The sequence below is a fragment of the Ctenopharyngodon idella genome, chromosome 18 (genome assembly GCF_019924925.1).
Source record: "Ctenopharyngodon idella isolate HZGC_01 chromosome 18, HZGC01, whole genome shotgun sequence".
NCBI lineage: Eukaryota > Metazoa > Chordata > Actinopteri > Cypriniformes > Xenocyprididae > Ctenopharyngodon > Ctenopharyngodon idella.
In genome coordinates this window covers 326,337-351,659 of record NC_067237.1, presented here as the reverse complement: position 1 = coordinate 351,659, position 25,323 = coordinate 326,337, and the positions used below count along the sequence as shown (strand labels likewise).

The following is a 25,323-nucleotide window of genomic DNA, read 5'->3' as shown; positions in this document are numbered from 1 at the left end:
TGACTTCTCTTTCTGTATCTGTGTGTTCTCAGAGAGTGGACGGCCCAAGCCTCAGGTACCAAACGCAGCAGCACAGTGACTTCATGTGCTGCTACCTCAACAACACAGAGCCACTTGCCGCCTCAGGCTTCCAGTCCAGCCTCGCCTCATCCTGAATCTGGTCGCAGCTCTTCTCTGCCGGGCTCTGCCGCCTCCCCTACATTAACAGATGTGTTTAGCCTGCCATCTCCACCCATTGTGAATTCAGAGCAATGCTACAGCCTCAGCTCAGTCAGCAGTCAATCGCTGTCCCCCCTCACGCTGTTTCAGGCTGCTGCCGACAAGCCCTTTGCTGACAAACCTGTCCTGGTCTGGACCAAGCATGATGTAGCCGACTGGCTTGAAAGCCTCAACTTGGCAGAACACAAGAAGGCCTTCTTAGACAATGAAATTGAGGGCACCCACCTTCCCAATCTCCAAAAGGAGGACCTTGTAGACTTGGGTGTCACCCGTGTTGGTCACCGGATGAACATTGAAAGGGGTCTCAAACTTCTAATGGACAGATAAAGGGGATATTCTTCTACTCTGCATCCCACTCGGTACGATGCTGGGCATGGATATCGACTCAATCAATCCCTCGTTTTCGCTAACATTTATCAGTCTAGCTGTGCTGCATCTCCTGTTGGAAGTTGTGGGATGATGTTGTGGTCAGAGTAAGAATAAGTACCAAGGAACACGCAGAACTGCACTCGGGAACAAGTCTCGTTCTTATGATCAGAAGCTTCATTGTAATGTCAGGAGCTTGTCTCACGGGGACATCTCTAACCAGCAGAGCTGGGAGGTCCTTTTTTACCTTTGATACAGGAATATTTCATTTCACATGTCTGTAAGCGCACTGTTGTTTTGTCCTTATAAAGTGAGGCTAGCTGAGTACATTGGATTCACTCAGGCTTGAACATGAACGTATTCATACCCTAAACAAATGTTGGGTACATCCACACATTCAGGACAAGTGCATTGCGAACCTTTGTTTGTGATGCTTCTTGTTTTCAATGAGATTGCACGAGGACAAGAGTCACATACAGCCTCATCTTCTATGTTGTCTGATTCCGATGGCAAAAATGAATGCTACAGAATACACGTAAGCTTTCCCGAACACCTTTTTCAGCATTCTTTTGGCTCACCTATTTCTTTTAGGTAATTTTGCGGTTTGAAGGTTGATATCAAACTGTTCATAGGATGTGAAGACCTGTTGCAGATTGAACAAGAGAATAAAAAAAAAAGAACTAAATTTTGAAATGACAGCCTTGTGCTATAGTTATCAGGCCTAATTATTGTGCTTATGGTCTGCTATGGATCACAGAACATCTATAATACTGCTGCTGCACATTAAAGTAGCGACAGGGACTTTTTATTTCGTATTGTGGTTCAATCCATTGGTTATTGGTTGGATGGAGGCGGATCTAAATACAAGGTTGCGGTCGATTATATGTGATGGGGTTTAAGTGCACCAGATGATTGAAGTCCTGTATACGTAACCAGAGAGAAGCTGTGATTAAAAATTATAGTCAAAAAATGTTAAAAAATTAAATGTATGCATGTATGAACAACACACATTTAGAAAGTAGATCGGCATGAAGTATAAACTCACCCTGCTTTAATATGAGTTGCAGTTTTGGAGAGATTCCATAAATGAGTTTACAGAGGATGTATTAACACAGTTTTTGTTATTATAAAACTTGGAATCATGTTTCTTAATATAATAATTATGTTAGCCAACATGCAGTATACATATGCAAATTGATTGTGTGAGATTACTTTTTTATTCTTATTTTGATTCTGTTTGTGCCACTCATTGCAGTATCGATAGTGGTAAGGTCTCAAAAGAGAAGCGATATCTGCCGTCACCTGCTGCTGAGATCTGAGTATGAGTGAATATAAAACAATATTTTTCAAATGTGGGCCAGAATTTTAAAATTGCAAGCCTTTCTTGAACAAAGGTTTGCCTATATACTGCTGCTACTGTGAAAAAATAATTTTTATAAAATAGATCCTCTTTAGATAGCATACAATAGAGTAAGAGAGTATTTTGGATTTATATAATTATATTGCCTTTTATAATGCTGTTTCAATGGTGTTGTTCCCACTGACTGTGGTTTGCCAAAAAAAAAAAAGTGAAATGTTTGAATAAAATGGGTATATTTGTTAGATATTTAATATAGCAAATCCAAAATGCAATATATTTATACTACGAATAACAGACTGTATATATTTAGATAATGTACCCTGCCACATCATAAAACAAGCACAATATTCACCTTATAAAATATCTATGGAATTGTCAGTGTCCTGTTTAGCTATGATTTTTCCCTTCGACTTCAACCTAATTTGCTCTACTACATGTAAAGACTTGTGTTCACATCGTTAATGTTGCTGTAAGACCTTTTAAAATGGAAGTAGTAACTCATTACAATGACCAAGAAAACGTATTGTAGGATTTGTGGGATGAGTGCAGTTGTATGGCAACTAAATCTGAAAGAAATAAATATTACTCTAATTGAGCTCTGGTCATGTGTCAATGTGTCTTACAAACATATGCACTTTATTAAAACTACCGAGAGAAATAAAGCTTCAAACATGGAGGATGTGGCTGTGAAAAATACTAAAAACACTAGTTTTATTTCTTTTTTTATTCTTAAATGATATTTCTTATAAAACATCCTTGTAAAGAGAGCCAGTATAGATAAGCACAGACAATTTGTTCGAAAAGATTACTTAACTAAAAACGCAAAACGGATTATGTCATTAGCTGTTGCCAAGCCATTATTAACTCCACTGCACCGGTGTGGATTGTCATTTGTCACCAGATCATTCGATATAATTCAGCTGTCACAAACAGAAATGCCATGCACTCACCGAAAGATCGACATCAATGTCCAGATGTAGCCGAACACCTGCACAGAATTTACAGATGAAGCACGAGACGACTCAAATCAGACATACACACAGTTCACGCCACATAAGACATCAGCATCTGATTTAATACACAACCCTTCAAATACCATTTTTTGATTTTTATAATCCTTTTTAAACACTGCGAGGGAATGTCTGTTGATCCTGATGCAGAATTCTAGCAGTGATTTATTATGGCATCACATTTTGGCCTTCATTAATATTTTCACACATAATTCATTTACTCCATATTCCAACACTGCAAAAAGACACTAAAATGAACAAAGTGTTCGTACAGACGCAGCTTTAAGAGTCATAAAGAAGCCGCCCATGTGCATGACATGCCAGAAGACCTCTGATCTTTGGTCTACCATCTCTTATCTCACACACTGATGTGTGTGTGTGTGTGTGTGTGTGTGTGTGTGTGTGTGTGTGTGTGTGTGTGTGTGTGTGTGTGTGTATAAACGCTCTCAGAAGTGTCATAAAATCTCTATTGGCAGAGGCATCTACTCAGGACTACTGACATGAAACAGGACGCGAGTGTTCGCTGAACACTCAACATGAGAGAGAAAGAAGAGAAAGCAGGACTGATAAAGGACTGGAAGCATGAAATGGAGGGCTGACGTCTCCTCCTGTGACGCTCTGCCGCTGAACAAGTGAGTCTATTGTCGAACTTCAACGTAATTGGCTGGGAAGAGTCCGTACGCGCCCCGGCACACGCCCCTCCACCAGCCCTCGTCAATCATCTCGATGTTGGTTATGATGTCGTCTGGGTCAAAGGAAATCTCATCATCACCCGCTGGTGAAAAACAGAGGCATGTTACATCACTTCCTGCTTACAGATGAGCAATAAACAATCAACAAAACTGTGAACCCTGGAAAATAATTAGGTGCAGGATTTACTTTGAAACAATTTTCACTTAGAATTTCTTAGTAAATTTCACAAATAAAGGCAAAGAAACGGGAAGTAACTGTGGAAGATTGTTTCCGCCACTTAATAATTGTGACTTTTTCTCTCACAATTCTGACTTTTCTTCACAGAATTGCAAGTTATAAAATCGGGAAAGCAAAGTCAGAATTGCGAGATATAAAACTGAATTGCATGGGGAAAAAAAAGGTGAGAAAAAGTTGTAATTATATTTTTCAAGATGAAGCACAATTTAAAATGTCTGAGCAACATCAAACATCTGCACTGCCAGTGAACGCTCACCCGCTTTATGATCAACCAATCTGTCGACTGCACAAGTGTGTTTGCAGAGACAGACTGGTCTGTTATAGCAGAAATGATCTATTTTTGGTGTTATGGCGTTCACGTACAGTGTAGATGGTGTAAAACGGCCCCTTGTGCCATGTTGAAAATCCTTTGCCTAATTTGGTGTTCCGGGTCAAAAATGGCCGGCCGTTTAAATTGCTTGTAAATCTCTCGTTATGCTACATTATCACCAAATACTGGATTCAATCTTTTTGTCAACTTGTTTTCTTTCAATAAGCACGTGTTTTGTATTTGTTTTTGGAACGGATGATCATAGGTGTCACTGATCTGAGCTCAGTGAATAAGCTGGAGAACTGACAGAAAAATAGATGACAATCCAATATCTGGTGTTAATATAGCATAATGAAAGATGTACAAGAAATGTTTAAAAGGCCTGTCTTTTTTGTCTAGGAAGTCTAACAGGGTGGGGGGGAAAAAATATTTTTGGGAAGTTGTTATACCGTTTGAGCAAAGTCAGTAAGTTTTAGTCCTATGCGATAACAATAACTAGCTTTTTTAAGAAAAAGAACTGGGTCAAAATGACCCGAACATAATGAGGTTCAGTGTAATACTTGGATCTTACTTCTAAGACACAGTCAGTAAACTCAAAGCCTCTTACCAGCCTGATAGTCGTACAGAGCCACGGCGGTCACACCCAGATCCTCTCCATACTCGTACGACTGAGCACCTGAAACACACACACACACACACACACACACACACGTTTAGATCGAGTTAGTTTCAAAGGAAATGTGCAGCTTCAGCATAATGTTGTGAAGACGTGTTGGCCGCACCTGAGGTCTGGTCGTCCGGCTCAATGTTCTGGTACAGGTCTTCCTGAACTGGTTCTTCATATGCAGTTTCTGCTGGGACCGGCTCCACCTCGTACACGTTTGCACCGTTCTCCACCGACTCGATGACGGGTTCCTCCTAACAAACCAGACGCGATATAAACCATCAGACGCCGTTCAGAGCTGCATTCTGCTGACATTATCTCGTGTAAATGAAAGCCACAAGAGCTCATGTGATCATTACACATTATGACACACTAACCCGTTCAACATGACGGAGCAAATCATTTTAAAAGAGGCTAGACCAGGGGTGTCAAATAATATAAATATTGAATTGAGGTTGATATAAATGTATTAAATCTAATTCAAAATATTGACAAAAACTATAATAGTATATAAACAATACTAAAATAACACTGGCATGCAGCACAACTGTGCACTATTAACAAAATTAATAATAATAATAATACACTTTTTATTTTCATTTATATTGGTTGTTTTATTCATATGCGTTTTGTTTCTTTTTAAAATGAATTGCTGAAGTTGCTAAAGAGAATTATTAAAATTCTAAAGAAATATCAGTGAACAGCAGCGTTTAATCAACAGTCCACAAGAGGGCGCAACGAACACACACACACACACACACACACACACACACACACACACACACACACACACACACACACACACACACACACTAAACTGTCTTTATTGTGTTTGTCAAACAGACGGCTGTGACCTTCCTAGTGCACTAAACACTAGAATGAGACGCCCTAGTAAGTGTGCATGATGACTACATCATAAATGATCACGCCTTCACAGTAAATAGGCCTACTATTAAAAAATAATTTTTAGAAAAACTGTATTAAAAATCATTAACCAACTTTCTATTAATACAATATATTGAGTGACAGCAGTCTTGATGTACATCATGGGTAGTTCAGCATTCTGCCACTAATTAAAAAACTGAAGTACTGTACAAGTACAACTACTACTAAAGTCATCAGATTATTTTTACCTGAACACATTCAGATCTGACATGATGATCAACAGGAGACGTGATATTACAGTAATGACAGGGTTCCTGTATAGTTTACAGCTTCACTTCAGAGATTTTTTTTCCCTTGTCTGATATATATCCAAATGAATCAATATTGAACTGAATCATGAAATCTGTTCTAGATAGATGTGTGAGTCAGACAGAAACACGCACCTCCTCCTTACTGCGCGCCTCCTCCTTACTGCGTGCCTCCTCCTTACTGCGCGCCTCCTCCTTACTGCGCGCCTCCTCCTTACTGCGCGCCTCCTCCTGCTCCTGCTTCTCCTTGGCCTGCCGTCTCGCGCGCTCCTCTTCTGCTCTCTTCTTGTCCTCCTCCTCCTTCTGCTTCGCAATGTTCTCAAAGCGAGCTTTAATGCTGCCGGCACTGTTTCCAGCTAAACAGACACAGCACAGCTTCACTATAAAGCGCTATGAAGCTTTATAAAGCACGAACAGTGCTGAACGTGTCTTTATTCTGACCTGCTTCGACGGGACGGGTCTTCTGATACGCCGCGCTCGGCTTCTCCACCTCCTCAAACGTGCCTGCGCTCTGATGAAAACAGCAAAGAAATCATCATCATCACGCTGCAGAAACACTCAGACAACCACCGGCGTTTTCAAACAGGAAGTGAACATACACACACACAGTTTTCACAACCGTATTTCTTGCTCTGCATGTCATGTTAAAAAAAACAGAAATGTAATCTGTGTGTGTAATATAATGATTTGATCAACGTACCTTGTCCATTCGGTCCTTCTGCACACCATACTTCCCTCCAAAGCCTTTAGAATAATCTATAATGATGAAAAAAATGTTACACATTTCTCACATAAACATGTTGATGAGAACCTAAAGTCATCATTCTGTCATCAAAAAGTATACTGCACACCAACTTCTGAATGTAAAACAGAACTCTTATTATCTGTCTATATGAACTCTGTCGAAAAACTATACATCCATCAGGGTTTGGGGTGCATCTTTATGGTCTCATCTTCTCCTAATATCTTTGTTCCTACTGCAGATGAACGATTAACAAATGGATTAATACTGATGTTGATCACATAAAAGTTGGATCCACTGTTATTAACTGAAAGTGATGGCCTCCTGTTTAACCAGATCACTGCAGCAGGCTTTGGATTATTATATATCAGAGGTGTTATTGTGTACAAGCTGCAGTTCAACATAAGCTCTGTGTCTGTTCCCCAGTTATCATCATTTGAATGCTGGTTTAGAGTATTTCTGCTCCACTATCATCACTAGTTTGCTGATCTTCTGTCTTCGTTGAGCCTGAAGTTCCACAGATTTCCTAACGTGAGGGACTTTAACATGCATGTTGACTGAACTGAAATAAGGAATAGATTGATTGATTGCAAACGGCTCGTTTGTATCTCAGCTTTCATCTGTCGACACTGGACTGTCTGAGCATTCAGCGGTCTTCCTTAATCTGGAATTGCATGGCTCAAGTGTGTCTACCATCCAGTGACAGTAACACTTCAGAAGTGGAAATCTATCTAATCAATTCTGTTGTTGATCATCTTATTCTTCTCAGATTATTGAAAACAATTTAAGAAAATCATTTGTTTCAAACTATAAATAGATTTCTTCAAGTTAATGCTGATATCATCCTTCCTGCTTCTCAACAGTGTGTACTTTTTTAAACTGACTGTTCGTAAACAAATCTCTGTTACACCTGCTTCACTTTCTTAACCCTCTGGTTTTTCTGGTTCTTTCTCACAGCTTGATTCTGAGGCTCTAAAAAGGAGGTAATCGAGTATGAAATCTACAACTTGCTTGCTTTATCCTATTCCCACAAGTTTATTTACATGTTGCTTTGATGTTTTGTGCTCTATTGTCCTCAGTAATAAATGATTCATTGCAGACTGGGGTTGTTCCAGAAGCACTAAAAAACAATTAACGATTTCCAAAATCAATTTCAAATCTTCCGTTTTTGGCAAAAATACTAGACCGCACTGTTGCCTCTCACCTGTATAACCATCTTACCGTTAATAATCTCTTCAAACCCCTTCAGTCAGGTTTTCGTGAATTTCACAGTACTGAAACAGCTCTGGTCAGGATTGCCAATGACTTGACCCTTGACAGTGCTTTTTTTGTTTCTGGGACAGCTTTAAACTGGTTTAAACCCTATTTTACTGACCGTTCCCAGATCATTGTCTTGGTTACAGGTCTGAGGTCAGTTCGGCACTCACTGGTGTTCCTCAGGGCTCGATTTTAGGCCCTTTACTCTTTAATATCTATTTTTCAGCACTTCGGCATCTGCTGCAATCGCTCGGCCTTCATCATTTTTATACCAACGATACTCAAATCTAAATACACTAAACCTGGTGAAAATCTGGATGTTTGTTTTCTTTCTGATTGTTTCTGAGATCAGGATATGGTTCTCGGTTTGAATAGTACTAAACTGAAGTTACGTTACTTGGTTCCCCCTACCAAAGCTCTGTCTGTTGATGGTTTTGTTTTGGAGTCTCAAAGAAAATTGAGGAACCTTGAAGTAATCTTTGTCTTACATTTGAGCCTTACGCACAGAGCACTGTTCAAATCATTTTTTTTTTTTCACCTCAGAAATATAGCAAGATTAATGCTAAATTTTTCTGTAACTGAAAAGTTGATAAACTTGCTGGATGACAGGGATTTTTCTTCTTATACTCCTATTCTTTGGAAGTCTCTTCCTCTTGAACTCAGGGAAGCTCAGACTTTTGGGATTTTTAAAGCTCAACTTAAGACATTTTTTTTAGACTAGCGTATGCTTTTTTAAATTGTTTTATGTATTGTTTATCTTGTGTACAGCGCTTTGAGAAGCTGCTTTTAAAAAGAGCTTTATATAATAAAGTTTATAATTAATATTCACTACAATAATAATAATAATAATAATATTGTGAAAATGTAAACTAATATGGCATCAGAATAGCTAGAGCTTGTTTTAACAGGTACGGTACGAAACAACTGGAATGATGCTACAGCTGGTTTTGCACCTCGATACTGAGTTACGGTATGAAGACGCGTATGCTGGTGTGTGTCTGTTACCTTTCTGTGACTCGTGCAGCTGCAGTTTCTCCTGATGATCCCATCCCATCGCAGACTTATCCTGACGGTCCGTCTGAACACCAAACTTCCCTCCGAAACCCTTCACATAGTCTGACACGCACAAACAAGACAGTCACCGTCTAAATGTGACATCAACGAACAAATCTACAAAATAAAAAGCCTGCCACCTCCATGCATTAATTAACATTAACTAACAATGATCAATACATCGGTTACAGTATTTATTAATCTTAGTTAATGTTAGTCAATAAAAAAAACAAAACTGTTTATTGTTAGATCATATTAGCTCATATTGTCAATTAATGTTAACTAATGTTAATAAATGGTACCCTATTGTAAATTGTAACCAAAATTATTATTATTAATAATGCTGAACCCTGTTGTGTTTCTACTGATTTTCTTCTTCTTCCTTATTTTTCTGCCCTAAAGGTGTATGGCGTCAGAGACCGTAAATCACAGAGACCCCAAACCTGGCAGGATGGTCTCAATCGCGCACCACTACTCCGACGCACAGACACACACCTGTCTGACACTAGGTGGCGCTATAATAAGGCAATTTGCTTTTGGATCATAACTTTGGAACCCTAAGGACTACAGATGAAATCCTTCCCCTTACCTCCAAAATCCTTGAGTCAAGCCCTACAAAATGTATATCATCTCTGATTTCATTTCCAACTAAAAAACTTTTCCGCCATTTTGAATTTACCTAAAAACCTACTTTTTCGAACTCTTCCTAAACCGTTGGTTCAATCTTCACCAAAATAGGCACACAGCATCTAGTGATGGTGCTGGCAAACATTTATCAAAACATCTGTCAAAGCATTGCAAAGCTATGTTAATTAATTAGTCAGCCAACGTCCATTTATATAAGTTGACCTATATCTGCTGAACGCAATGTCTAAGCTTAACGAAACTTCAACACACACAGACAACATGACACTCTGAGAACACACACCAAGTGTCGTACAATTCCGCCAACAGGGGGAACTAAAAAACCATTACAACTCTGAAACCACATGATCCATGAAATTCTTCTTTGGTGAACAGATACTTTTCAATTGGATTGCTAATCATCCACATGATTGCCGCCTGCGGCTATATTTATTATTATCATCCCTACCTTCTGTTCTTAAGGAACTAAAACACAAATCTTTTATAAACCTGTACAGTTAAACTGAAGTCAAACTGCACAAACCTTTCTGGGACTCGTGTTTCTCCGTCTTTCCCTGGTACTCGAAGCCCATGGCGCTCTTGTCCACTTTATCCGTCTCCACTCCAAATTTGCCACCAAAGCCTTTGGCATAATCTGTAGATTCAAGATGTCAATAATGAAGACATGGCCAAACACAGACATGTTTGTGAGGCCGGGGAAGTGTGAACAAACCTTTTTGAGACTCATGCTTTTCCGTTTTCCCCTGGTAATCAAAGCCAACGGCGCTCTGGTCCACACGATCCGCCTGAACGCCGTAACGTCCGCCGAACCCAGTGGCGTAATCTAGAACAACACGACATGAGCAGATGTTACTGCTGATGGATCTACATGAACAATGGAAATCATTTTAGAGAATCTTAATAAATGTTTCTCGTCGTATGGAATTAAATGACAGACAGATATACGAGATGAATTAACTAGATGATCTTTGTTCATTTTGAGATTACTGGGATAATTGTACCTGCTTGGCTGATTATCAGAAGTCTTCAGAGAATAAACAGCTACTAAAAAACTACAACTAATATAAAGTCTGATTGTGATTTTTGAAGATTGTGAATTCAATGGTCTTTGTGATGCTTCAGAAACAATAAACCAACATTACCAACGGATGAATGAATATCAAAGAACAGGACGTTCCTGACAGGACATTGAGTGTAAGAATCAGAATTAAGAGCTGAAAAGAACTGACTGTTGATCCTGCATGTGAGAAAGGAAAGAAATGTGAGGAAGGAAAGAAAAAGAGAGAGAGAGAGAGAGAGAGAGAGAGAGAGAGAGAGAGAGAGAGAGAGAGAGAGAGAGAGAGAGAGAGAGAGAGAGAGACACTGACCTTTCTGCGAGGCGTGTTTCTCAGTTTTCCCGGCGTACTCAAAGCCCACAGCAGACTGCAGAAAACACACACGATTGAATGAATGTAACAGAGAATCTGACCGCAGAAATATCACTGAAGATCTGATGGTTTACCTGGTCAACACGATCCGCTTCCACTCCGAATTTCCCTCCGAAACCCTTGGAGGTGTCGGTCTGAGAGCAGTGCTTGGACAGCTTGCTCTGATACTCGTGGCCTACGGCAGACTGCGGCACGGAAACACAACACACACTTCAGTCCGGAGCCATCGACAACGGACTATCTACATCACAGAAATCCTCTCAGAACTGATATATTACACTAGAGTCTGTACTAGAGGTGATTAACTGATTAACCAACATTAGTTTGTCATGAGTTAAAAATTACAGTTTTAGAAGAAGTGACTGACTTAATTAATTATCAAGCACCCTAAATAGATGGCACTGTGAACTTTAGCACAGTGATTGTGGAGTGTGTGAACCAGTCTCTCAGCCCAACTCTACAGCGCCACCAACTGCTCAAATCTGACAAAGTTAAAGTAACTCTTGAATCCTTTAATGTAGAAACATGGACTGCATCCGAAATCACATACTTCCCTACTATATAGTAAGAAGTAAAAGAAGCATGTCCAAATTCACAGTACTCATAAAAGTGTAGCCAAAAAGTACCCGGATGACCTACTACTTCCGGTGAGATTCTGAAGCGTGCATACGATGGACACTTTACTATCCCATGAGGCCAAGGGAGAGGATTTGTGAATGCCGGTGATGCGACATAAGTCACATGATAACGACAACAAGGCAAATGTAATATGTCCAGATTATATTCATACTACATAGAACATAGAATTCAAAATATTCTTTTCTCATTCTCAGATCATTGATCCAGGTGCTCTAAATTTATCATGAGTCCATCAAAAGATATTGTAAAATGTATCATTACATCATCTGTTTTTTGCAACTCCTCCTTCAAACTTTGGCCAATTGTCACCACATTTGGCATAATTCATTTATCATAGTTCAGTTATCTATGGATTTATTTTTACCAAATTATGACATAATATGGCAATGACAACGAAACAGCAGATGTACAGCATCACATGGCTGTATCTTGGTAATGCTTCGTCCAAATGAAATGAAAATTGGTGCGATTCATTAGTTCCATGACTTGAGCTGAGATGTGAGGTTTGGTAACAGGGCCATCCACTGGACAGAAGATACACACTTTTGCGCCCCAGAACGGCGAGAACTTTCCAATAATTTGCCCAGAGTCAAGTGTGTGTGTGTGTGTGTGTTTACCTGGTGAACATTATTATTATTCATTATATTTGAGATCAGAATATCATCATCTGATCAAAGAGTGAAGCATCTTGCCTTATCCATGCGATCCTGCTGCACTCCGAACTTCCCTCCATAGCCGTGGGAAGCTTTGGGCATGTTCTCCAGCTCCTTCTGCTTCAGGTCACTGTGTTCAGACGACACTCTCTCACGCAGCTTATGAATACTGACAAATGAGAGAATTATACACGTAAATTATCATCATAACGCATGTCATAATAATGTATTTCATGAGAATTATTCCATTTGTTCCAACATTTATATATTTACAGAATATATTTATATATAGTAAATAAAGATCTTTAAAATGTAAAAAATTTAAATAATTTTCTTTTCAGAAAAAATTGCGATAAATGCTTCATAAACTGTAAAGATCAGCTGTTCAAATCCATGAGAACTGAACTGACAAAAACACACAAGTATTTATACTGTATTTTCTCTCTCTCTCTTTTAAAATCTAAATCAAAGGTTTATATAATGTCAGCTTGACTAACTTGATGTGTTCCTGATGTCCGGAGCCGACCACAGTCTTGGCTCCCCAGCGCTGCTCCTTCTCTGATACGTCATTCTGGTATTTGTGGGAAAAAGTGAGACATCAGCGGAGAAAAACCACATAAGCAAGAAAATTACAATATAAAGGTTGGAATTAGAAAAGAGCATGACTGAAGAGTGAGCAGAAGAAAGAGGTCAGTGTAAATATTCAAGAGACAATTTGTTGAGAGACTGCATCTTAAATTTCACTACAAGCGTTTCATATATTCCAGCGTTACGGCTCGTTCACACCAACGACAAGAACTAGAACGATAACAGTTCTAAAAATCATTGTAAATGTAAAATAATCCATTTTTACACTGGTAAAAACACAAGACTTTGACAGTAACGTAATGCAGGGGTTTTCAATCGTTCAGATCCACAGACCTCCAAATATGATCATCTTCATGTGAGGGAAAATTCAAAAGGCATCTATCTTTTATAAAAAAAATAATAATATTATAAATCATATAAATTAGTTTCTATTAAGTTGCATTAATATATAGTTTCTCTACTCACTTTAGTAATGTTTTTTACTTATTTGTTCATTTATTCAGTTTTAATCTAATTTTTTATTGACATGAATCAAAATTCTTACATATTTGAATCTATTAAATATATGAATAACCATCTATTTATTTGAATCACAATTTTTATTCCTTTATGTATATATTTATTTATCTATTGTTTCTCTCTAGACTTTTCCCCGGATCCCACTTTGAAAACCCCTGAATTAAAGCAAGATTGAAGGTGTTTTGTGTCTGTAACCTCAAAGTCCGGGTCAGTTTCCCAGTCATCTCCTCCATCGTCCACTGAAACAGAGACGGACTGACCTGCAGCTGCCTTCCACATCTGACAACACAAAAACACTTTATACTCCACAAAACAGATATTATATCTTCTCAAAGCACAAGCTTGGTGGGGAAAAGTGTTCATCTGGTGACTGAAATACATGAGAAACACGTCCCAGATTCACACTCACACGCTCACTATTAAGGGTGTCAATTAAACTGAACTCACACAGGATGACGCCTATCTAGGCTACTAGGTGATAGATAACAAAATAGGTCGTTTGGCGTTGGAACTATTGGTCAACTATCATTACTACCGAATTGATGATGCTAAGCAGTATTTGACACGATATGAACAGCTTTTAATATGAACACATTAAATCAAACTACAATCAAACAATCAAGCGAAATGAATGTGGACTGCTGGGAAATCAGCGCTCGTGTTCCTGATGCGGGAAGGTTTGATCGCCTTTGATTTAAAACATGAACAATCACGATTTCACACTTACGATGCGCTTCGACGAGCTCCTGAATGCAGGTATTCTTTAAGTAAATAACGCGTGTAGAGAAGGTGATATAGTTATAGAGAGAAAGTCGTCAGCTTTCCTGTGGCCAGTCTTCCACTTCCCACTTCCTGCTCCAGCCCGACCGCACCACCTGCGCTGGGAACGGGGGGAAGTCCGGATGTTTCACAACGACACAGGCTCTGTGGGATTTACTGTCATCGTCATCATTTGTATTACTCGTTGTTATTTTTATTACTATTTCATATGACATCAGAAAATCACTATCTGACTCAAGATCGGGATAAGATAGTAACATGTCAGAGAAAAGCGGGTCTCCTGCCAGAAGCGTTACTCACATTTTCCCCTCATCATATAATAGTACGACCGAACTGAGCCATACTGAAGAAAATGAACAGATCCACTCGCGCTGTTCGATTCCAACTCCGAGTCCAGGTATTGGAATACATGGAGTCGATTCAAAGAATCGATTCTGAACTAATATTTTTTGATTCACGTGTGTGAATTGCTATACAATATTTTTAACACTGTTCATGTCCCGCGTCTCTTGTGTGCGAAGAACACTTTAACATACGGTTAAAAAGAGTAATATACTTTTAAGGAATATACTTCAAGTGCGAACTGAATGTAGCCTAATGTTTTCTGACACTTAAAGGGTTAGTTCACCCAAAAATGAAATTTCTGTCATTAATTACTCACCCTCATGTCGTTCCACACCCGTAAGACTTCCTTTCATCTTCAGAACACAAAGTAAGATATTTTTGATGAAATCCGAGCAGTTTCTTATCTCGATAAAGAAAGCAACGAAATTACCACTTTCAACGTCAGTCAATGTGACCGCAGTGGTTCAACCTTAATGTTATGAAGAGACGAGAATACTTTTTGTGCCAAAAACAAAACAAAAATAACGACTTTATTCAACAATCTCTTCTCTTCCCTGTCTCGTATAGCAGTTTACGTTGAAGACACATTGCAGCGCTTCCAGGTTTTACGTCAGAACGTCGACTCATTATTGGCCGGCTCCTGCGTCAGCATCACACGCATGCATCGTGCTGATCATGTGATTAGTGTCGGCCAATACTGAGCCAGCGTTCTGATGTAAACACGGAAGCGCTGCAATGTGTCTTCAACGTAAACTGCGTAAGAGACAGGGAAGAGAAGAGATTGTTGAATAAAGTCGTTATTCTTGTTTTGTTTTTGGCACAAAAAGTATTCTCATCTCTTCATAACATTAAGGTTGAACCACTGCAGTCACATGACAGAAATTTCATTTTTAGGTGAACTGACCCTTAAATTGCATGTTAATTGCAATTAAATGAAAATGTATTATAGTTTATATTTATGTTAAACTAAATTAGCTAACCTTTAGATGGCTTTTTTGACTCACTACTTAAGTAGGACGAAAGTTTAAATGAAAACTTAAATTATGCTTTCGGTAACTGCAGCGGCTCTGGGCATGTGACCAAAAGCGCAAATCCCATTGGTTGGTCAGCTTTATTTCACAGTGCGATGGAAAATACATTAGAGCACTTTATCAACCAGTTTTTTTCTGTTTTCATATTGCCAGTTAAAAAAGTCCTCAAATCTAGACCCAAATGAATCATGTTCAACACAGAAGATCTCTTCATATTATATGTCAAATCAGTCAGAAGGTTGCGTGTTCAAATCCCGTCAGGGTCAAAAACTCTTTTCTTCATGCAAGGTCATCCTGCTTAAGATGTGACTTACAACAGAATTTCTATCCACATTTCTTCTGCTGCTCGAACGCTGCAAACCATACTTTCAAAACCTTGTTAATGTAAGACATGTTACAAAACCAGTGTGTGCATACAAACCAACATCCTCCTCACAACCACATAAATGTGCACAAAAATCCAGCAGAGAGCAGCTAATTGAAGATGCCCTTAAAATCAGTAGTGCTCAATTTCTGTTTACAACTATCTCAGCAACAGCAAGGTTGTGCAGGGCCTCATGGCGCAACATTATTAACATGTTTAAGTACATTACTAACATGTTTCTAGCGTGCTGCTAGAACGTTGCTAACAAATTTATATGTTAGTAACATTTTTTGGTAACACTTTATTTTAAGGTGACGTATTTACACGTTACTACATGTATTTACTATAGTATTAACAGTAGATTCTGCATAATTACAAGTAACTAACCCTAAACCAAACCCTAACTGTATAGTAAGTACATGTAGTTAATTAATCTTACTCAGTACTTATTCGAGTAGGTCGCCTACAATGTAACTACGTCACCTTAAAGTGGACCTATAACTCCCCTTATACAAGATGTAATATAAGTCTCTGGTGTCCCCAGAATGTGTCTGTGAAGTTTCAGCTCAAAATCCCCCACAGATCATTTATTATAGCTTGTCAAATTTGCCCCTATTTGGGTATGAGCAAAAACATGCCGTTTTTGTGTGTGTCCCTTTAAATGCAAATGAGCTGCTGCTCCCGCCCCCTTTCCAGAAGAGGGCGGAGCTTTAACAGCTCGTGCTTCGGTCGCTCAACAACAACAAAACTGGAGAATCTCACGCAGCCAAAATGAGGATTGTCAGTAACGGTGTTCAGCCTTACATTGTTCAAACCGGAGTCGACACTGATGGAGAGACTCAGGAAGAAGTTACAACTTTTAGAATGAAACTGGACGTTTCTGAATGGTTAGTGGATAAATTTATGTAGTTGCTGTGGAGTTGATTCAACTCATCCACTAGCATGTGCCTTCATGTTAATCTTTTTTCATTGAATTGACCCTCGTTTGTGAAGCAGTCCGGCGTAAAATGACAGCATGTCAACAACACTCTACTACAACAACTCTTCCTCTTCTCTAAAGCAGCCCAACATGGCCCCGCCCCCTTTGTTGTGTGTTCTCGGGGGCGGGGTTTATGTACATTTTAGGGTTAGTGATGTCATTAACCCAGGAAGAAGCTCATTGTAGTCCCTACCAGCCGTTTGTTGTAGTTCTTAAACAGTGATTTCTGTAAAAGAAAATATCTCCCTTTGCATTGAACTTTGAGTGTCGTAACTTTGCAGATGTTGTTTATGATCAAACTGCAACATTACACACTAACTAAAGTTACAAAAGTCAAATCATAATCAAGGACACCTTTAAAATAAAGAGTTACCCATTTTCTACATGTTTAGCACTAAGAAAATGTTACCATTTTTGCTAATTTTCATTTGACTTCATTTTCCTCTACTGGATACAAATAATTGCAATATAAAATAGTTTGAGCATTAAGGTTTAGTTTTATTTCCTTGAATCAAACTAGAGGAGGATGGCTGATCCCTTAGAGTTCGTTTCATCTCGAGAGGGTTTTTCTTGCCTTGTTTATACCTGAAGTGCAGTAAGTTCAGTCCTTTGAGACTGACGAGAAAAGAACATGGACCACATACAGAAACAGGCAAATGATGCAAGCAAAAGAAATAGTAAATCCTTACCAATGAAACCCTTTAGTAATTATATGCAACATCTGAGCCTCCCAAAGTTTAATTACCTGTGCACTGACACGGAGAGGTCTTGTGCTCTTTTTGCTCTTGTGACGTTACTGTGATTACTGAAGCTTGTGTTTGAAATGGGCCGCCAATGAACTCCTCAATAAATAAACACTCTTCTGTTGGAGGTTTTGACAGTACTTTATTCCCTTTTATAAGGCTGATGGATCCCTGCATATATATATACAATGTTTATATATATATACAAGAACTTGCTATATTGGAGAGCTACACCAAGAAGGGGAGAAGGTAACATCATAAACAACACTGACAGGTAATCAAAGAAAGAAGGGAATGAGGGAATGTCTAACAGCACAACTGGATGACACTGAATGAGAAGGGAAGGGTGTTGATCGCAACTAAGAAACCTGACCTAATAACTTAAACTTAAAAAAATAATTAAAAAAAAACAAACAAAAAACACAGATTTCACACACAGTGTATTTTAAATAGGTTAAGTGGAGAACCATTTACCATAAATATTTTTAAGGAACCAAGATATATAAAAAAAGTGATTTATCAACAACAACAAAACATTGTTAGTCTCTCTTTTTAAATGTATTCTTTCTTTTCATTCTCTGCTTTTCTTTTTTTCCCCTCTCCAAGGCTGACTTCTCCCAAAGGAAAAATGATCAAAGCCCAAAAGATACGAGTTAGTATAAAACTAACAAATGATTGGAACACCACAATCAACGCATCACAAAACAAACCCACAGACACACAACAGCAAAACACATTATCTTCATCCAAGAAACTGCTTCAGAATGAGTCTTCTTCAGTTTTCCTCTGTGCTCGTACTTTATCAGCACTAGTAATGATCATCATAACCATCAGAATAACTTCACAGTGTGGTAGAAAGTGAGGTGAGAGCAGGAGAGCTTTGTAGTAGTTCACATCAGGAGAATTCAAACAAGATTATAATAACAAACAGAATTAGGAAACCCAATAGTTCATAGATAGTATACAAAAATCGCCACGTTTAGGTGCTTGTCTTTCCCATCACACTGCTCTGGGAAGGCATTGATTGGCTAGAAATGGGACTAGATGGTCCGATGTATCGTTCAGATGAGAGAGAATGGCCATATGCTGACAGAAGTGACCTGACATGGTGTTTTCTCATCAGGGAAAGCGGATCGTAGCCAACGGAATAACGTGTGAGCGGCAGGTTGTTCTTTCCGAGCGGTTAGGTTCGTTGCCGCAATGCTCGCCTCTTCCTGTTGTAGTAGTGGTGTAGACCCGTCTGTCTGGAGTAGTTCATCATGTAGTTTTGTTTACGGGTGCTGTGAAGAGCAGACAGAGGCAGGTTGGGTTAACAATGTGAGTACAGAGTTCTCAATCTCTCTTCTAATTCGTAACTAGCCTTCTTTAAGAATTCACATAGTACTACAGAATCAAATCGATCATTCACTCGTAACCTCAAACACTGTCATCGTTTCATTTTATGGTCCTTTGGAGCTAATGGATCTCAATTGTTTTGTAATCGACAGAGCCCTTTGGCTGAAGACATCTATAGCAGTGCTTGAGGTTGGAGCTTGAGGAAAGACTGACAGATGAAAAAAAGAATAAAGAGACCAAACGTAATAACAGTGAGAGGTTGTGAGGAGGAGAGACAGACAGACAGTGTTAAAAATAAATAAATAAAATGTGGAAAAGATTCTGAGAGTTGCTATTGCTTAGCCTGTCATTGCCTCTTCTGTCCGTCAGGTTGGGACCAATGAGCCAGGAACGCAGCCAGGACAGGAAGGGGCGTCTGCAAAGCATGAAGGGACAGGAGGGTGGGAGATGGTGCTGTGATGAGGGTGAAGGACCGGTGAAAGGGATCTTATCTGTGAGTCTTTGGACTAGTGGAGATACAGCCACGACACACAAAGTTAGCAATGGCATATGGACAAATACGATCAAAATTAAGGGACCTGGGAAGGTTACTAAGCATGCAAACAAATGTTTGATTCGACTGTTTTCACATATCCTATCAGGCATTTTAATCATATTTATTGAAAGGCTTTTGTCACCATAATACAATAATAATAATACACTTTAAAAAGTGGTAACCTTTAAACAACTTCATTATTATAGTAAAAACATTTTTACACTGTAGGTTTCATATGCAAGCCATTTTAGAAGGTGTTTAGATGACATGGCGCAAAGTCTTTTTCATTCCATCAAAGTGGCTTCAAGTTGTAGAATGACAGAGATGGAGATTAACCTCATAGAGTATCACACCACAATAGGACTCGTGAATTGTGGGAACTGTGTAAATTAAGGCTTCTTTCTCAAGTCATCTGTCCACCCTATTCAACATACACTGTATGGACAAAAGTATTGGGACAAACGTCTTGAAGTTTCAATCAGACCCATTGCCACAGGTGTATAAAATCAAGCACCTAGCCATGCGGATTGCATTTACAAACATCTGCAGAAGCATCCGATTGCATCGAGTCTGCCTAGACAGACAGAAGCGAGTAGCCAATGTAAGGCCCCATCCCCTTACCTGAGAGCATATAAGGCCTGCATGCTCTGCTGTTCTCCAGTTGACATTCGCTTTCCGTGATCTTTGGATTGACAGAGCTCGGTTGGTTTCAACACTGCTCACTTTGCGTATCGCCAGATCAGCCTCCTCCAGACGTGACAAGTCTTTTTTTATTCAACCTAGGATAGCTGTGTTTTGCATCCTGAGCTGCCCATGCTCTTACTTGTCTTCAGGCTGCCCGCCTTTTCATTATCTCACCTGCTTTTCTGCCATGGATTTTACTCAGTTTTTTGCCTGTATGTCGCTCTCTAAAACTGCCGCTTCTCCCAAGGACAACTTATCATGGGCCTGCCCGGCTGCGTGTGGTGTGCTGATCACCGCTAAGGACCCTCAACCATTCTGCGTGGTCTGCTTGGGCAGAAGAGGCTTTGGAGAACCTGGAGAATTGCAGCCATTGCTTTATGTTGTCTAACAAGCTCCAGCGGCACCATCTTAAAGTTGCTGTGACTCGGTGCATTGAGCTCGGTCTTTCTGAGTCGGATGGGGGACACGGTGACGACGACGTGCTACCGGGGGCCTCCAGGGGCGCAGCGTCTCTCGACTGGGCTGACCAGCCCAATCCTGCATTCCCCGAAGGGGATATCTTCGTGGGCAACCTCCCGTTCGCTGACAAACCGGGCCTTCTCGAGGTCTCAGAGGATGAGGAGGCCATCCCTCATTTTGACGTTCCCCAGGCTCAACATTGAGTGGCTGGCTCCACAGAGTGGAGAAGCTGGTCTTGCCCAACAAAATGGACAGTTTTTCTGCCTCAGTTCACCAGGCCGCCTACAAGACTTTGGCCTTGGCTGTCAGGGCCCTCAGCGTCTCCTCCCTCCTGTCCGCTTACCAGGCGGAGATTTTGGACAACTTATGACAACAGCTGGACAAGGGATCTCGCCAACTCTGTGGAAGGAGATCCTCACAGTTAATGACCTCGTCCTCTGCAATGCCCGTCAGGCCGTCCAAGCACTTTCTGTGGTGGTAGAGTGTGCACTCTGGCTTAACTTGTCAGACCTCCTCGACAGTGAGAGAAGGCTTAATGCAGGCGCTCCCCGGTAGAGCCCGGCCGGGCTCTCTTTGGCACCACCGTCGCATTGATGCAGCAACTATGTGACGACAAGGAGGAGGACGCGGCCTTCAAGTTATGCCTTCCTAGGAAGGCGGTTACGCACCATGTGCCCCCTGCACATTTGCCTACACCCCCCTCCCCCCCAGTCCCCCGTCACGGGACGAAACTTCCAACAGGCAATGAAAGGCCCCACAACAAACCCTCTCCAAGGCAGAGTAACCCACCTTCTGTGAAGCCCTGGGGAAAAAATGACTCCAACAGCCGGAAGACCCTCAAACCCTACCCCCACCAACTCGAAACGCAAGTGGCCGACCTGATGTTCAGCCGATGGGGGCACAGAGTCTTTGTTCATGGGCTACAAGCCCACTGGACTTTCTTCCTGCCCCGGAGCTCCTGTCAAAAAGAGTCTCTCATGGAGGGGTCAGCCACCCCCTCCCGAGGCTGTCTAGCCCATGTGTTCAGTGGACGTTGTGTGTTCTTTTCCTCCACAGAGGATCAGAGGCTGAATGCTCCTGTCCTGTCCGTGCCCTACCGATGTATATGACCAGGACCAGTGCTTTCCGGAAGAGTGACCAGCTCTTTATTTCATGGGTGCCCCCTCACAGGGGGAGTCCCATATCTAAACAATGCCTCTCACATTGGCTTGTGGAAGCTATAGCTTTGGCATATGAATCGAAGGGAGTGCAGCCCCCAGGAGACATCGGAGCTCATACCACGAGGGGCTTTGCCACCTCTTGGGCTTTGTTCAGGGGAGTGTCACTGCAGGACATCTGCTCTGCTGCCAGCTGGGCTTCTGCCCATATGTTTGTGCGTTACTACTACTGACTGGATGTCACCAGAACCTCAGTAGCACATTCTGTTTTGGGGGTGGGGTCTTCATAGCCCCTCTCTGTGACCCTCCTTTTTCTTTTCCAATTACACATTGCAGTAAAGAAACAAAGGGTGAATGGGCCGGCAGGCTACACACATTCATGTCACCAAGCATGCATTTATATTCCTGCCTGTGTGTTTATATATGTGTTGCTGGGTTTATTTACATGTGTGTGCCTCATACATGTTTCATGTCCTGCATGCGCACAGCAGTTATGTGTGCATGTCAGGGTTGCCAGGTTCATGATTATGGGACGTGTCAGACACCGCCTCCTTGGGGCGACCGTCCTTCTTTGGCTTACAGAACCTCACTGTGAGTGTATTGGGCAATCTGGGAGCTGTCCATGTCTGTCAAATAGGTGGATCTCAAACACGAGATGATAAAAGAGAACAATAGGTTGCTGTTGTAACCCCGGTTCTCTGAAACATTGAGTGGAGAAATACACCAGAAGCGAATATACTTACTGGAGAACAGCAGCGCATGCAGGCCTTATATGCTCTCGGATAAGGGGGTGGGGCCTTACCAGGCATTGGCTGCGCGCTTCTGTCTGCCTAGCCAGACTTGATGCGCGGTGGATCTCTCCACTCGATGTTTCAGGGAACCGGGGTTACGACAGTAACCTTTTGTTCTGTGGACAATGCCAGGAGAACATCACCTGCCTGACTGTAAATTTTGGTGGAGGAGGGATAATGGTATGAGGGTGTTTTTCAGGGGTTAAACCAGGCCTCCTACTTCCAGTAAAGAGGTAAATCTTAATGCTTCAGCATACTGTGACATTTTGGACAATGCTATGCTTCCAACTTTGGGAAGGCCCTTTTCTGTTCCAGCATGACTGTGCACTGATGCACAAAGCAAGGTCCATAAAGACATGGTTGGATGAGTTTGGTGTGGAAGAACCTGGCTGGCCTGCACAAAGCCCTGATCTCAACCCCATCCAACACCTAGGGATGAACTGGAACAGAGATTGTGAGCCAGACCTTCTCGTCCAACATCAGTGCCTGACCTCACAAATGCACTTCTGGATGAATGGCAAAAATACCCACAGAAATACTCCAAAATCCTGTGGAAAACCTTCCCAGAAGAGTAAAAGCTGTTCTAGCTGCAAAGGAGGAGCCAACTCTATATTAATGTCAATGTATTTAGAATACAATGTCATTACAGTCCCTATTGGTGTAATGATCGGGTATCCCAAAACTTTTGTCCATATAGTGTATCTACATCGCTGTCACTTTTGTCCTCACATGTTCAGTTGTGCCCAGAAGGGTTCACTCTTATACACTCAGTAGGCGTTTTTTTTAGGGGCACGATTATATCTGTATGCTTATTCAAATAACTAAGCAGCCAATCATGGCTCCTGTGAGCTACTCGTGGCTTTTATCTTGGAATTACAGTGTCCCACACAGTCCCCAAATCTCAATCTCACGGAGCATGTTTGGCATGTGGCAGATCAGCAGAGGTGCATCATAAACATGTAGCTGACAAATCTGCAGCAACTGCATGTCCAGGCTATCCTGTTAACATGGACCCGAATCTATAGGGATTGTTCCTAGGGATTGAATCCAGGCTATTCTGGGGGCAAAGTATGTCCAACACAGTATCAGAAAGGTGTACCTTAATTAAGTGACCAGTGAGTGTATGTTGAGTCCTTCATTTCACTGTACTGCCTCACTATATTGCTTTGTGTTTGATGTGTGTAAGGAGTACAAGTATATAGGATGGGTGTATATTGTTGAAACTGTCACATTCTCCAGTGACCTGGATGACCTGTTTCTGTACATACACCTGTCTGTAATGTTTTCAAGTATTTGATTAATTGTCTAAAACCAAAAACTAAATGAAGTGTTAGATCTATTTTGGGTGAAATTAACCTCCAGCTGTGTAGGGGAAAGAATCCTTATTATTAGATGGGTAGGATACAGGGAACAACAACAACGGAAACAACACACAGTTATGTATATACACACACACACAGTACTGTGCATTAGTTTTAGGTATATTAGATGCTTCATGGAAACATTTGTTTGGGGTATTATTACAATAATTGATCTAAAAATCTAAAACTGATATTCCCTACTGGCACACTTAAGCAAAGGTATAAATAACCATCTTAAAATACAGTAAATGTTTGACTTTTGCACAGTACTGTATATTGTGATATTCTTCCACCTTCAGATTAGTTCCAGTGCTTCTTGAAGTGTGGTCATACAATTGTAACAGCTGTGGGGGTTACACTTTATTTCGATAGTCCGCTTCAGACATTCTACAAGCTATAAGTAACTTTGCAACTAGATTATTAGTAGACTGTCTGCTTAATATCACTTATATAAAACACTTAATTTTGATGCTCCTCAACAGATATTCTACTGACTATAAGTAACTTTACAAGTACAGGTGAACTTATTCTACTAACCCGAACCCTAACTTACCAGTCTACAATACTCTAATGAGAGTTAGTTGACATGTAGTTGCATAGTTACTTATAGTTAGTAGAGCGTCTAAAGTGGACTATCAGAATCAAGTGTAACCGCTGTGGGATATTCTTCAAGAAGACAATATATTGGTAAAAGCCAATAAACCTACTGTGCTGTGTTTGCATCTGAATGATAATGAACTTTAGGTAATTTTTTCATGTGCTGTTTCCTTTATTTGTTTCCACATGTATGGGGTGATGAGGTCTATAGTGATGCACGAGGCACGACCAAAGGCAGGGAACATTGGAGCATTCTGGGAACAGCAAAGCACTTACCTGACACTACAGCCATGCCATAGGGAGCAAAATACAGAAGAGAGGAAAGGTTATAAGATGCAGGACAGGGCTGCTGGCTTGCACAAAGGTCTGGGGGTGGAAGAACCCTGACCTGCATCAGCAGGACCAGAGCAACAGAGGGAATGTTGGGAGTGAAACCAGCGGGGGCCAAAGTGAAACATACATTTAGGTGGAGGTAAGGAAAGGAAAGGTTATTGCAGAGCAGCGGAGGATGGTGGAGGCAAACAGGTGAGTGCAGTGAACATGTGGAGGGCAGAAGGGTGACAGTGACGAGAGAGAAAGAGAGCGCA

At 40.7% G+C, this 25,323-nt stretch overlaps 3 protein-coding genes across 6 annotated transcripts in view; 1 reads left to right on the top strand and 2 right to left on the bottom strand.

Annotated features, from left to right (window-relative positions):
- The window catches only part of shank2a (SH3 and multiple ankyrin repeat domains 2a), a 37,321-nt gene extending 34,781 nt beyond the window's left edge, over positions 1-2,540 (top strand). For both annotated transcript variants that reach the window (XM_051870787.1, XM_051870786.1), the window contains exon 22: positions 33-2,540. In XM_051870787.1, coding sequence (XP_051726747.1) covers positions 33-546 — 514 coding nt within the window. In that variant the 3' untranslated portion in view covers positions 547-2,540. The remainder of the gene's footprint in view (positions 1-32) is intronic.
- Positions 2,541-2,654: 114 nt separating this feature from the next.
- On the bottom strand, positions 2,655-14,473 carry LOC127500007 (src substrate cortactin-like). 3 transcript variants are annotated; one of them, XM_051870788.1, is made up of 15 exons: positions 14,303-14,473; positions 13,771-13,854; positions 12,966-13,039; positions 12,508-12,637; positions 11,251-11,361; positions 11,117-11,171; positions 10,462-10,572; positions 10,273-10,383; positions 9,057-9,167; positions 6,753-6,808; positions 6,494-6,563; positions 6,188-6,408; positions 4,978-5,113; positions 4,803-4,871; positions 2,655-3,730 (listed from the first exon to the last, which is right to left on the bottom strand). In XM_051870788.1, the coding sequence occupies exons 2-15, from the start codon at positions 13,852-13,854 to the stop codon at positions 3,594-3,596; spliced, it is 1,476 nt and encodes a 491-aa protein (XP_051726748.1). In that variant the 5' UTR covers positions 14,303-14,473; the 3' UTR covers positions 2,655-3,593. The 3 variants fall into 3 exon arrangements, with proteins under 3 accessions (XP_051726748.1, XP_051726749.1, XP_051726750.1); XM_051870789.1 differs by having other exon boundaries at positions 6,224-6,408; XM_051870790.1 differs by having other exon boundaries at positions 6,242-6,408.
- A 3,461-nt stretch (positions 14,474-17,934) lies between these two features.
- Positions 17,935-25,323, bottom strand: part of LOC127500005 (reelin-like) — an 89,532-nt gene continuing 82,143 nt past the window's right edge. The window contains 2 exon segments of the mRNA XM_051870785.1: positions 17,935-19,097; positions 25,013-25,018. Coding sequence (XP_051726745.1) covers positions 19,001-19,097; positions 25,013-25,018 — 103 coding nt within the window. The 3' untranslated portion in view covers positions 17,935-19,000.

Bases quoted from the DNA above. Each gene is read 5' to 3' on its own strand.
- LOC127500007 (XM_051870788.1), bottom strand. From the start codon at position 13,854: ATGTGGAAGGCAGCTGCAGGTCAGTCCGTCTCTGTTTCAGTGGACGAT. The intron at 9,168-10,272 runs GTTTGTGCAGTT...TGTGCGTGTCAG, and splicing joins GAAACACGAGTCCCAGAAAG to ACTATGTGAAGGGTTTCGGA. The intron at 6,564-6,752 runs GTACGTTGATCA...TGTTTTCATCAG, and splicing joins AGAAGGACCGAATGGACAAG to AGCGCAGGCACGTTTGAGGA.